Here is a 12,074-nt window from a genome sequence, read left to right as displayed (position 1 = left end):
AATTTTAAATTTAAACTAGTATGGGAAGTCTGATCAGTGTCAACTGAGTTGCATGGAGATTCTCGGAGAATGCCAGAGCATGAAGGGTGCATGAATTCATGTTTGCTCTCTGCCCTTTCTCTCCATCAGAGAGGTCACATGCACAGATGTGGAGGAGGCTTCAGAGGGGCCATGGCCACAGTCCTCAGGAATGGTGGGGAAACTTAATACCATTCAACCAGTGGAAAGTTGTCCCACAATCAATTACCAAAGCAGTGGAAGATTCCCCCTGTGTAGGAGAATGCTCAGGCACTGTAGGGTCAGGGCTGGGCAGCATTGCTGTTGTTGCACCCAGGAGCTGTTCTCTAACTACTACCCAAGGGATGCATGGTACCCCAAAGGGGCAGGGTGGGGAAGGGAGTTGGCAGATCCCTGGCTAGGTGTCCATGCACCAGCCAGCAGAATGTGTCTGCTGCACACTGATGAGGATTCTGCACCCCTTCAAGAGTATCTGTTTGTGTTCCTCCTGTACCCTGACAGCTCTGGGAGGCTTTGTGTGGCTATCAGGTTGCCTCCATTGTTCCACACTGCCCCCCAGTGCAGAGCCATTTCCTCAAGGCAGTGGTGGTCAATTATTTTTGGTCAAGGTCCAAATTTATTGGTCAAGGTCCCGATGCCAGAGAAAAATAACAATGATAAGTAAATAAGACTTCAGGGTCCATTCAAAAGCATCTGGCGGTTCAGATTTGGCCTGTGGTCCACCCATGATTACTGCTGCCTCAAGGTATAATCCAGTCCACTGTAATTAACATTGCACAAATTGGCACAAAGTTAAATTAGGCTGCCTAAGAAATACAATAGGGAATTGGGTACTTCAACTATTCAGCTATTTCCAAAGCAGCAGAATGATGGTCTCTCATTTTAATTTGAAATGTCATCAAAGCTTTACCGTCACCCAAGCAGACCTTTTTCTTTTGTACCAAGATTTCTGTTCTATTGCTAAAGCTTTTTAGGTTTTTTTCCAGTAATTCATGTCGTCGTCCACTTCTGTTGTCATATTCCATCTTGTCTTTGGCCTTGTAGCATTTGTTTGCACTATTTTTCTATAACCTTTTTGAAGTGTGCTATTTAAGGGTGCTCATTCAAAGTGCCCCTTGACAGAACATTATCAAAACGTGTCCATTCCATGCCTGATAAATAGGAGAGTTAACAAATTGCAGCCCCAGGACTTCGCGTCCCCTCACTTTATACCAAGCAGGGGTGTTTGTATTGCTGTGTTGAGCTAGTCATCCTGTCTCCGTTTCTATCTACAGAGGCAATCTGTGAAAGAGAAGTATCGCTGATCTCTTAGATAGCTTTACCTAGCCTGAACTGGAAACACCATGAGCTCTAAATGCCTGTCATGGCTGTTAAATGATACAGCAATAGTTCCCGAACTGTGGATTGTGGCCCACTGGAGGTCCATAGAAAGACAGCTGATTAGATTGCATGGACTTTTGTTTCCAGGTTCGGAGGTTTAAGAAGCTGAAAGTGAGGCTGTTGAACTCTTTTTATTATGGACTGCTGTCACTTAAGAATAGGGGAAACAGAAGTCCCCTCAGTGACTGGAGTCCTTGGGACTGGAGCTGCCAGCCACCTGCAGAAGAGGAATGGAATGTAGTTGTAGCTGTGTCAGTCCCAGTCCCCTTGCCTCTCAAGAGGAATGAGGCAGTCTGGCAGCATATACAAGGGAGCAGTATATCCAGGAAGGAGAGAGAGGAAACAAGAAGCAGGGGAGCATGTGCAAGAGGGATACAATTATTGCAAGATTAAGGCTTGAGTGACAACAGACTTAGCCATTGCAAGTATTTGCAAGCTGTGTCAGGATGAGCAAGGTTGCTGCACTCCAGCACAAGGGTAAGCACAGGCTGGGGCGGGGGGGAGGCAAGGTTAAACCTTAGACATAGTCATCTTCACTGAGCAAAAACATGTGTTAACTCCGTTACGTGTCTTCTCCCTTCTCAATATCATGAGGTACAAAAGGAGCAGAATATGGGGGAATAGTCAAATCAGAGAGCAGAATATGGGGGAATAGTCAAATCAGTGAGCGGTTATGGGTTTAAATGCTATTCTCAGATTGCAAATGAGGTTTTTAGTTCGGCATGCCCATCATTGGCTGTGTACGGGGAGACTTGGGCAAACCAGTGAAGTGCCGGGTAACAGCTGTACTCCTACTATTAGCCTGCACTAACTTTATGGCCACGCTGCAGCACTCTGCAAAATCAGGTTGTCCTCCACTGTCCTGCTTATCACTTTAGTTCATATATTTCTTTAACTTCGTGTTATAGTGGATTCCTACAGGCAAAAAGCCATCTTTCCTTTTGCCCATATTTTAGGTTCACACAACTACACCATTACCTGACTTCAGCTCCCATTGGTCACAAACATACCTTCATTATAGAGAAGAAAATTCCATACACATAACAAGACTGACATGAACAGAGACACAAGATTGCATACTTCCTGAAGTATGTTGCTGCTTTTAATGGACTCCACTTAAAGCACAACAGCATGCTCAAGGTATTTTTGTATATAGAAAAAGAAAGCTCTCGTGCAAACCTTAGCCTCTTTTGACTTAGCAGAAATGGTCCGTTTACAATCGTAGCTTTTAAGGCTCCGCATCTACATAGATCTGAGTATATTCTGGGGGTTCTGGGTCTGAATTTTAAGGGCTACCTTTCATGTTCAGTTCAGAATCTATCAAAACAATCTATTACTGTAACAATTGTAAGTGAAGATAATTGTCAGTATTTATTTTTCTTCCTTTCAAAATTTATTCTTCCTTGTGTTCCACCTCTGGAGTGACTACAAAACCCTGCCAATTGGCCTTCTCCCTAGTCATGGGCCAATATCATCTTAAATCTACTGCTGTCCTGACTCTTAATTTTTAAATGTACTTAATAGTATTGTCAAAATGATTTAAGCAAGTTGTGTTCTCTTCACATTGTTTAGTGAACACTGTACTATTTTGTACCAAATGAACAGGTGCAATATGCTGCTTAAGAATTGTGTCCCTTATGCTAAAATGAAAACAATAACCTGATATCCCTTATCAATTTTCAGAGGGCAATGATTCCCAAACTGTGGTACCACTATTCCAGATGCTTGGTTTCCCTTCCTTGTCTCCATCTATTAAACTGCTTAAATGGAAAAGTAAACTAGGAAAGTATTTCACATACTATTTAGCAGTTGTGGCTTTTTTTTTTAAATGTAATCACTGCAGTTGCCTTGGGACTATTTGGTCCCCAAAAGGAGATGATGGAAATGTGCAAATGGGAAGGGAGACATGTGATCTGCACTTCTTTTTTCTTTAGAAAAGAAGGGCTTTACCCCACCTTACTGATTTGTATTTTATTTTGTCTGTTTCATTTATCGAAGGACATGATGCTTATGGGACCTATCGGAGGCGAGCTGGAGCTGGCACTGGTCTGGAAAGCTAGTTACTACTAGCACCACAGGTACAATAAGCCGGTTCTGTTGCAATACTAGGATATCTCACAAGACTGAAGGACACACGGTGGAAAAGGATGATCAACTTGATCATACATAGAAATTTGGCACATGTAGAAAACAGTCTTCTGACCACTGCAGCTTGGGTAATAGCCAAACTTCCTGGGTTGGGGATGTTCAGATCCATAGGTTTGATTCGTCCTATTAGTTAGGGACCAGCACTATCACAGAGAAAACTACATAGTCATATGATTGACAGATATACTTTGTAGGTTAATATTTGGCTAACAAGTTGTCCATTATACTGCTAAAGCTATGTAACCTACTAGCAAAAGCTTAAAGGTATGTGTACATTTTGTTCGTTCTTTCACAATTAGGGACAGGGGTTCTCAAACTTCATTGCACTGTGATCCCCTTCTGACAATAAAAATTAGTACATGACCCCAGAATGGGGGACTGAAGCCTAAAACCAGAACCAGAGGTGGGGATAAAGCTGAAGCCCAAGGGCTTCAGCCCCAGGCAGCAGGCCTGTAACCTGAGTCCCAACATGCAGGGCTGAAATCCTCAGGCTTTGGCCCTAGGCTACAGCACGTCTAAGCCAGCCCTGGTGACCCCATTAAAATGGGGTCTGGACCCAGTTTGAGAACTGCTGCACTAGGTCTATCACTGTATTTTGAGCCAAGTGACTTGTACTCAGTGGATGGAGACATGTGGCAGAGGAAAAGAAGAATGATAGAGAGGAAAGGGTGCATGGATAGGAAGAATAGGTAAGAGGGCAGATGGGTTGGGGGCAATGGTGGATGAGCAGTAGAAATGGAGGAGCAAGGATAGAAGAAGAATGGTGGATAGAAATGAGAATTTGAACAAAGCGAAACAAAGGCAGAAGCTGAGCTGGTGGAGGTTAGAGGAAGAGTACTGTATGAATAGGGGAAGCAAGGCTGTGAAGGGTGTGGGTAAAGGCACTGACAAGATATGGAAGGATGCAAGCAGGTGAAATTTGGGTGTGGGAACAAAAGGATTGAAGGTGAGCTGTTCCAGAGGCCAATTCAATTCTTCAGAAACTTCATGTTTCTCTAACATTTTGCCTGTTAGGCACTGCTTCAGAGTGGGGATGATATGGCACTAGTTGTATAATTGTGATTCCTCTGTGCAACTCCTACAGTGCAAATCATGAAGATGGTGTGGAAGAAAGCAGGGCCATCACCATTTACCCCACAAGGAAATATGCTACTGCCCCTGGAGGGGTCAGGGTATATTGCCTGAACTAGAGAGCTTCAGGATAGAATTCCTCCAGCACTTCCCTTGAAGCAGTATAGATTTAATGTCAGTGCTGATCCCACAAGAAGCAGATGGCTAAAGGTGCTATTTTTAGTTGTATTTAAGGTGTCTACTACAGTAGCACAGCTGTGGCACTGCAGGTGTAGTACTATAGGGTAGATGCTTCCTACATCAATGCTATCAAAATAATTAATCCACTTCTCTAACTACAAAGAATTCTTCCATCAACCCAATTGTCTAAACACAAGTGGTTAGTGTGACCAACTGATCTAACTACCTCACCCAGCATGAAATCTTTCACTGCCAAATGATATAGCTAGATCAATGTAATTTAGGTGTAGACCAGACCTTAAGAGTACAAGTATTTGACTCAAAGGAAGCTTTAGTAATGGGTGAATTAGGCTGCAAGTAGTAGAACTGTGTTATCACACTTGTAAGGTATGTAAGAGCACAAGGAAAAGGGGGAGTATAAGGTAGCTGATTTTAGGTATCAAAATTGAAAGCTGGCTTGCAGGTGAAAATTGGAGGCTGGTTATTTTGGAAGATTTTTTTTTTGGTGCAAGGCCTATTTCCTATACAAACTTCATTTCAATTTCACTAGCTCCTGGGGACCTTATGTATATAGGAATCTTCAGTGCTGTGGATCTGACAAGCATAGAAAGGAAATTCTATTCCTATGCCTTAGTATATCTGAATACCATATACTATCTTCCTTGAGAACATTCTGAAGGCCACTAAAGCAAGGACTCTGGAACACCTAAGTTTGAGCAAAGACCTCACAGAACTTAAGGCTTACAGGAGGCATCTGCTCTTGGAGAGCATCTCACCTTTTGTGTATGCATACAGCTTTGTTTTACAAACCTTGTCCTGAGAATTAATGTTGAAACACTTAGCAGTTTACACACAACAACAGATTAAGATGTCCATAACAGTCAGCTAACTACACCTAAACTGGCTTCTATCTAGTAAGACTCATACAGCTGAGAGTCATTAAGATAACAATCAAATAAGACCTGAAGCTGTTTTTCAGAATTAAACTAAAGATTGTAGTATGATATTAAATACTACTTGCTGTTTGACAGTGCCTAATAAGGCAACATGAGAGTGCCATCAAAGGTGAATAATCCTTGGTAAGGATAGTGGTCACTAATTCAGACTAACAGGCCCCTGATTCTCTTCCCCTGCCACTTTGTATTTTTAGTAAAAGTGAGGGACATGTCATAGGCTTCCAGGAATTTGTGTGCTTGCAACCCAACTTATTAAAAATACCTGTGACAATCTTAATCACTGGCATACACAAAGCATAGTGGTTAAGGTACACCTGTTTAACAGTACAACTGATATACAGAATTTTTCCTTCATTACCCAAAACTGATCTATAATCCAAAAAGTGTAATTTAACGAAGGAAGATCAATCATCCAAAGCATATGTTCTGGAAGCAATCAACCATCACTCACATTTTGTCTTAAAGAGACAGCTTTATTTTTAAGTTTCCCTATGCCATGAATTCATAGGGAATTGGCTCCAGCAGCTCTGGCTCTTTGCCATTGGTTCTCACAAAGTGTGCTTCCCTGGGTGGAGCAGGCTGTAAGCAAAAAAAGCAATAACCATTAATATGACAAACTCAAAGTAAACCTGACTTACATTTTTTAGAATGTTTAGTTTGCAGTTACATTAGCAATGTGTAAACCAATTCTATCATGTGTAATGTAAAGTTTCTTTTCATATGATTCTATTAAGCTAAATGTATTTCCAATCTGACTGCTTTAACGAAAATATTTTCAGTGCTACTGAGTAGTTATAGAAGGGGCTCCCCCCCTTGTAGTGAGAGGGAGTAGTCAAGTCAACAGAATTCTTTTGTCAACCTACTGGGCATTAAGTCACCTTAACTACATCACTCAAGGGGTTATGGATTTTTCATACCTCAGAGCAGTGGTCCAACACTGTGCCCGTAGGCACCATGGTGCCTGCTGGGGCATTTGTGTGCCCACCTACTGACGAGAGCGCTTCCACCAGACAACCTGCCACCGGAATGCCGCTGCTTCTTGGCGGCATTTCGGCAGCTGGTCGTCTAGTGCCCACCGCACTCTTCTGGGAACATGAATATGCTATTGCAACAGAGAGGTTGGGGACCACTGCCTCAGAGCAATGCAGCTGGGTTAACCTAACTTTTTCCAGTACAGATCTACCTTAAACAAATATTCAGTGTTTATCTACTCTTTTTCCCACTTAGGCCTGTCTAGTATAGGCACAAACCATTAGTAGTTTGTCCCCCTCCTTCACTAGTGTCTGAGGAACATCAACGCTTATTTACATGGTCAAGCAGTTTGAGTCTTAAATGTCATAGGTGTATGATTAGTTCAGTTAAACAATACCTGGCGTTTCAGTTCAAACCAAGTGCCTTTTTCCTTTGCTTCCTTTTTCTTCCTTTCATTTTCTGTCACACGCTGCAGGAAGCTGTCTCTGCTCTTAGAATGCTTAATATGCTCAATACGCACATTAATTCTCTTGGCGAGAATCTTGCCCCTGAGGGAAGAAGCCTATTTTGAATTTATTGTAATTATAAAAATGTGTAAGACAAATACTGAAGCTCATTTTAAAAAGTCCCAGAAGCATGACTACATAGCATTTTTCTTAAAAGGGCTGTTGCTCAAAACACACGGAACTGTAGTCAGATTTTTATCAGTTTCTACAACAGGGTGTCGAGTAGCAGCCATGTTAGTCTGTATCCACAAAAACAGGAGTACTTGTCGCACCTTAGACTAACTTATTTGAGCATAAGCTTTCGTGGGCTACAGCCCACTTCATTGGATGCGTAGAATGGAACATAGATACACACACACACACACACACACACAATATGAAAAGGTGGAGGAAGAGGCTAAGATGAGCTATTTTCAGGAAGGAAAAAAAATTTTGTAGTGATCAAGATGGCCCAATTAGACAGTTGACAAGGTGTGAGGATACTTAACATGAAGAAATAACTCAACCATATTCTAATACCTCAAGACTAATACTCTTGAAGACTAATGATTCTCTCCTCTGTAATACAGGGACAAACAGTTGTATCATCTACCACTGTTGTAGTTCAATCCACACAGTCAGTAGGTCCAGGGATAAGTAAGCGCTGTACCTTATTTTACTGACTCTGCTATATTATGCCCAGTTGAGTAAAATTAAGACAACATAATGACCTTTAAAACAAATTTAGTATAAATATGCTAGCTTGCTGAACTCTTCATAATCTTTAACAGTCCAGTGTTTCCCCTGACAGGATCCAAGCCAAACAATCATTGTTTGCTTGGGTTTTAAAAGGACTTATTTTACCCCAACTGAATGACCAAGACGACAAGAAATGTCTACTTGGCAAAGTGAAAGAGGGGGTGTCACTACAGTTTACTTTCAAAATCAAGTTTCACCCAGAGGAAAGTTTAAAAAACACTTACTTAACCTGTTTGTTTACAATAATGCCAACAGCATGCTGAGTAATGTTAAATACCCTTCCAGTCTTGCCATGGTAACACTTGTGGGGCATACCTTGTTGAACAGTACCCATGCCCTGTTAAAAACATACAAGAGTAAGACCATTAAAATAAAGTGAAGCCATTCTACTCTCAGCTTTAATGTGGAGAATAGAGTATAAATCTGATTCTTAATGTTATGGATATCTTGGAAGATGTTTACAGGTTTGCTTTGAGCTACTGAAATCATCACAAGATATCTGAAATCTATTAAACTTCTCTGACAATCCTGGCTTGCTTTCAGTGCCGGTGAAATGATTTGCTCATTTTGTTATTACCAAAGCAATCGCACGAGACAGTCATCATCAAGCTCCAGAATGTCAAGAAGCTTAGACTTTGCACCCTTAGCTTTCTAAAAAGGCAAATCTTCTCAAAAGTTTGTATACTGGAAGATAAAAGTAGAATTCTTCTATGGAGAAATTCAATATCCAATGCAAAAGATAATTTAAATTAACACTACAGTTGACTTTTGGAGCACAAGTTCAGAACTGAAATAGTCACACTGCACCTATTATAGATGCAATCAAGTACATCCCTTAGTTTATTTCCCAGATTTTAAAACATTCACTGCTTCCATCTCTGTGCATATACTTTTAATATATAGACTCCCGAAGCAACTCTACCTGTATCTAGGATTGTAGGTAGGAGCTAAAATGGATCTGCTTTGCACCATACCCTAGAAGTAAAATTTTGGCTCTGTTAGGCCAATAGAGAGATGCAGACTGAGTTATTACTGCTATTTGTATATCAGTAACATCCAGGGGAGCCTGCAAACATGAACCTGGGTCCATTGTGTCAGGCGCTGTACAAAAGAGTAAAGTCTTCTCCTGAAGATGTCCAGCTTCCAGACATCAATTCCCAGTGAACATGCAGGATGGAAGAGACAGCTGTTACAGCAACCAAAACAGTCCCTTAATTAATGTTTACATTCTCAGCCATGTTTTTAAAATATATACTACATTACTGTTTTGGCACTGAATTTGTTTTATTTTGTTTTAAGACTATCTTATTTCATCTTTGAATTATGTTATGCTATTAGATACCTTGATGTCCACAATATCACCCTTCTTGTAGATTCGCATATAGGTGGCCAGAGGGACAACTCCTGGGGGGAGGAAAATACAAAGTTGTTTCATAAGAGAATCATTTTTACTAAAAGTGGTATTTCTCAAACTCATCTGAAAAAGCTTAGGTGACTAGAAATGGAAAAGTCAGCCATCTTGTCACATTTAAAAAAATGCACTTTAAGACACTACAGCTAATTCAAGTTTGGTTTTAACCTGATCAGTGTAGAAGTTACAAGATATTACACAGTAAGATTCCCGCCCCACCCCCATTGTTAGCTGGGTAATTGGTGTTGCCATTGCCTTTTGGTAAGAGCAGTTTGAACTTGTTGATTTAATTATATAGTTTTAAGCCAGTACTCCCAATACATATAACTTTCTCACTTCCCCCTTCAAAGTAATTCTTATCCTATCTTTACTAAAAATGACAAGTATTGTAACCTATTTTCAAGCAGTCAAAAGATAAGGTAATCAAAATTTGAAGTACAAGATAAAAAGGCAGCTACCCCATGGGGGAAAAAAAGTTTATCCGATAAAAGCAGTGGCTATGACAGTATTTTGTTCTGCATTTTTAGTTGTCTCCTTAAGAACGTTCTTAGTACAATGTTGATGAGAAATGGTTAACGCAATGCTTGAATGTCTTTTTAAAATTGGCTAAACTCATTATTGCTATGAATGCAGATATCCCTAACACAAGCTGTACTTACCATGTTTGCGAAATGGCCTCGAGAACATATAACGTGTCCCTCTCCTTTTCCCCTTTGTGTTTGTCATTTTGGCAAACAGCTATTAAAAAAAGAGACAACTCAGATTATCCTCATGTATTTGGCCCCCCCCCCCCAGTGCTATTCAGGTCTTGCAGCATGCTTAGATCTAGTGTTGTTCATAGAATATCAGGGTTGGAAGGGACCTCAGGAGGTCATCTAGTCCAACTCCCTGCTCAAAGCAGGACCGATCGCCAACTAAATCATCCCACTGTTTTCAGACTATACTCCAAATTACTGAAACCCCTGACAAAATCCTGCGTGTTGCTTAATACTTCCAATAGAGCTTTATAAAAGTTACTAGGGGGAAAAAAGTGACAGCTTTGTCTAGATGAACTAGATATTTTAAACTAAGCACAACGGTTGCAGAGGGAGGTATATTCGCTATCCGATCATTTAGAGACACTTCACCAGTGCAGACAGGCAGCTTGCCCTGGCGTCACATTCACAGTTGAATGAAGTGGACGTACAGGTACGTGGCCCCTTGGCAGACCTACTAGGACACAGGCGGGAGACCTGCGCGCCCCCTGCACGAGAACGGGGCGGCTGAACAGCGGCCGCTGGAGGAGGCAGGGCTCGCTCCCTGGCCCCAGCCCGCCCTCCAGCCCAGCCCCGCAGGCAGCTCCCCCACCCCAACCCGTGCAGCCACCCCCCGACCCCCTTTCAGGCCTGTGCAGCGGCCTCCCCTGTCCCCCGCCAACTCGCCCCTGGGCCTGTGCAGCCGCCTCCCTTCTCTGTCCCGGCTCGGGCTGGCACGTGCAGCGGCCTCCCGGGCCCATGCAGCCACCCTCCCCGCCCTGCTGCCGCCTCCCAGGCCCAGCCCGGCCCCCATCCGCTGCCCTCCCCGCCACCCAGCGGTACCGCAGCCGCGGAGTTCCCTACCCGGTGTTATCGCAGCGTGACAAGAGCACTACCTCTCACACATACCTACAAAATGGCGGCTCAGGCCGAAAGGAAGAAGGCGGCGCCTCCCGGGCTCTCTTAATGGGGGACCTCAGGGGCTGCCCGCGCATTGCCTGACTATAAAGCAATCGAGGGAGGGGGATAGGGGCAGGACAACAATAGCGGCTAGGAATTCACTGTGTGACATACTGGCCCTGCAGCGCCCGATGGGGGGCTGCGCCATCCATTACAAACAGGCACATGTATGGACAGCCCGGGAAGTGGGCTTAGGAGGGCCACGTGACGTGGCGGAGCGGGTGGGGGTGCTAGTCTTAGTCCATCGTCTGTCTCGGGGGCGGGGCGAGCTTGTTCTGTCGCTGCTGGACTCTGGGCGTTCTAGCGCCCGTGGGAGAAAACAGCGGCCTGGTGTCGCCCTGTGTGGACTGTTCGTTATTAGTCTGTGGGTTGAAAGTCAGGGCAGGCGCTGCGCTCTGTGCACCGTGTCAGGGTGGCTCCAGTGAAGCCTGCGAGTTCTGTCAGCCCGCGGAAAAGCCTCGATGTAAATAATCAATTTTAATCAACTTTTCCGTTCATATTTCGGATCTTTAAAGTGTATTCTCATTAGTTGATATAACCATGAAAATGTATTGATTTACAACTCAATAGCGCCTTTACATGGGGTCTGGTATGTCGTTTTGTTAGCTAGAAGGGTACACTTGATGCATTTAAGTAATCGTAGAGCTTAATAGTTTGTTGTTAATTGTATTTTTTTAGTATGTTAGAGAATGGTAAAGGATATTGTTTATTTACTAGATAATTAACTTTTTGCTCAGGAGTTGTGTCAAGCTGCGTTAGGGTGGTAACTGAATTTAATTAAATACACAAAACAGCATGTAAAACTCATGTTCATTTTAAAAAAAAGCAACCTTAAATGTTTTGGATAAAGGTCTCTTATCAAGACATGTTTAATATTTACAGGTAAAAGATTTATTAAACAGAGGGATTAACTGTAGTCAGAAGGATTATTTCAGGTTAGCCTGGGAAAATTTTCAAATATGCCAAAGTGAAAGTGACTGGCATTTAAGTTTGCACTTGC

At 42.6% G+C, this 12,074-nt stretch overlaps 2 protein-coding genes and 2 non-coding genes across 5 annotated transcripts in view; 1 reads left to right on the top strand and 3 right to left on the bottom strand.

Annotated features, from left to right (window-relative positions):
• Positions 1-6,205: 6,205 nt before the first annotated feature.
• RPL21 (ribosomal protein L21) lies at positions 6,206-11,098 on the bottom strand. 2 transcript variants are annotated; one of them, XM_074943525.1, is made up of 6 exons: positions 11,024-11,098; positions 10,040-10,118; positions 9,312-9,373; positions 8,194-8,306; positions 7,123-7,273; positions 6,206-6,332 (listed from the first exon to the last, which is right to left on the bottom strand). In XM_074943525.1, exons 2-6 carry the CDS (start codon positions 10,104-10,106, stop codon positions 6,243-6,245), a joined length of 483 nt encoding a protein of 160 aa, XP_074799626.1. In that variant the 5' UTR covers positions 10,107-10,118; positions 11,024-11,098; the 3' UTR covers positions 6,206-6,242. The 2 variants fall into 2 exon arrangements, with proteins under 2 accessions (XP_074799626.1, XP_074799632.1); XM_074943531.1 differs by having other exon boundaries at positions 10,979-11,053.
• Positions 8,004-8,132, bottom strand: LOC141981095 (small nucleolar RNA SNORA27). Its single transcript, XR_012637652.1, has one exon. It is a non-coding gene; the product is annotated as a small nucleolar RNA SNORA27 (small nucleolar RNA).
• LOC141981149 (small nucleolar RNA SNORD102) lies at positions 8,504-8,580 on the bottom strand. Its single transcript, XR_012637691.1, has one exon. It is a non-coding gene; the product is annotated as a small nucleolar RNA SNORD102 (small nucleolar RNA).
• A 218-nt stretch (positions 11,099-11,316) lies between the features above and the next one.
• The window catches only part of USP12 (ubiquitin specific peptidase 12), a 99,341-nt gene continuing 98,583 nt past the window's right edge, over positions 11,317-12,074 (top strand). Inside the window, exon 1 of the mRNA XM_074958814.1 lies at positions 11,317-11,537. The gene's annotated coding sequence lies outside the window, so the exon portion shown is untranslated. The remainder of the gene's footprint in view (positions 11,538-12,074) is intronic.

Source organism: Natator depressus, chromosome 1 (genome assembly GCF_965152275.1).
Source record: "Natator depressus isolate rNatDep1 chromosome 1, rNatDep2.hap1, whole genome shotgun sequence".
NCBI lineage: Eukaryota > Metazoa > Chordata > Testudines > Cheloniidae > Natator > Natator depressus.
This window is presented reverse-complemented; position numbering and strand designations above follow the sequence as displayed.

What these genes read in the sequence shown, in the direction of transcription:
- RPL21 (XM_074943525.1), bottom strand. Translation starts at nt 10,106, where the DNA reads ATGACAAACACAAAGGGGAAAAGGAGAGGGACACGTTATATGTTCTCG. An exon ending in GAGGCCATTTCGCAAACATG is followed by an intron (nt 9,374 to 10,039) that starts GTAAGTACAGCT and finishes TCCTCCCCCCAG; the next exon opens with GAGTTGTCCCTCTGGCCACC. An exon ending in ATTGTAAACAAACAGGTTAA is followed by an intron (nt 7,274 to 8,193) that starts GTAAGTGTTTTT and finishes TTCTTCCCTCAG; the next exon opens with GGGCAAGATTCTCGCCAAGA.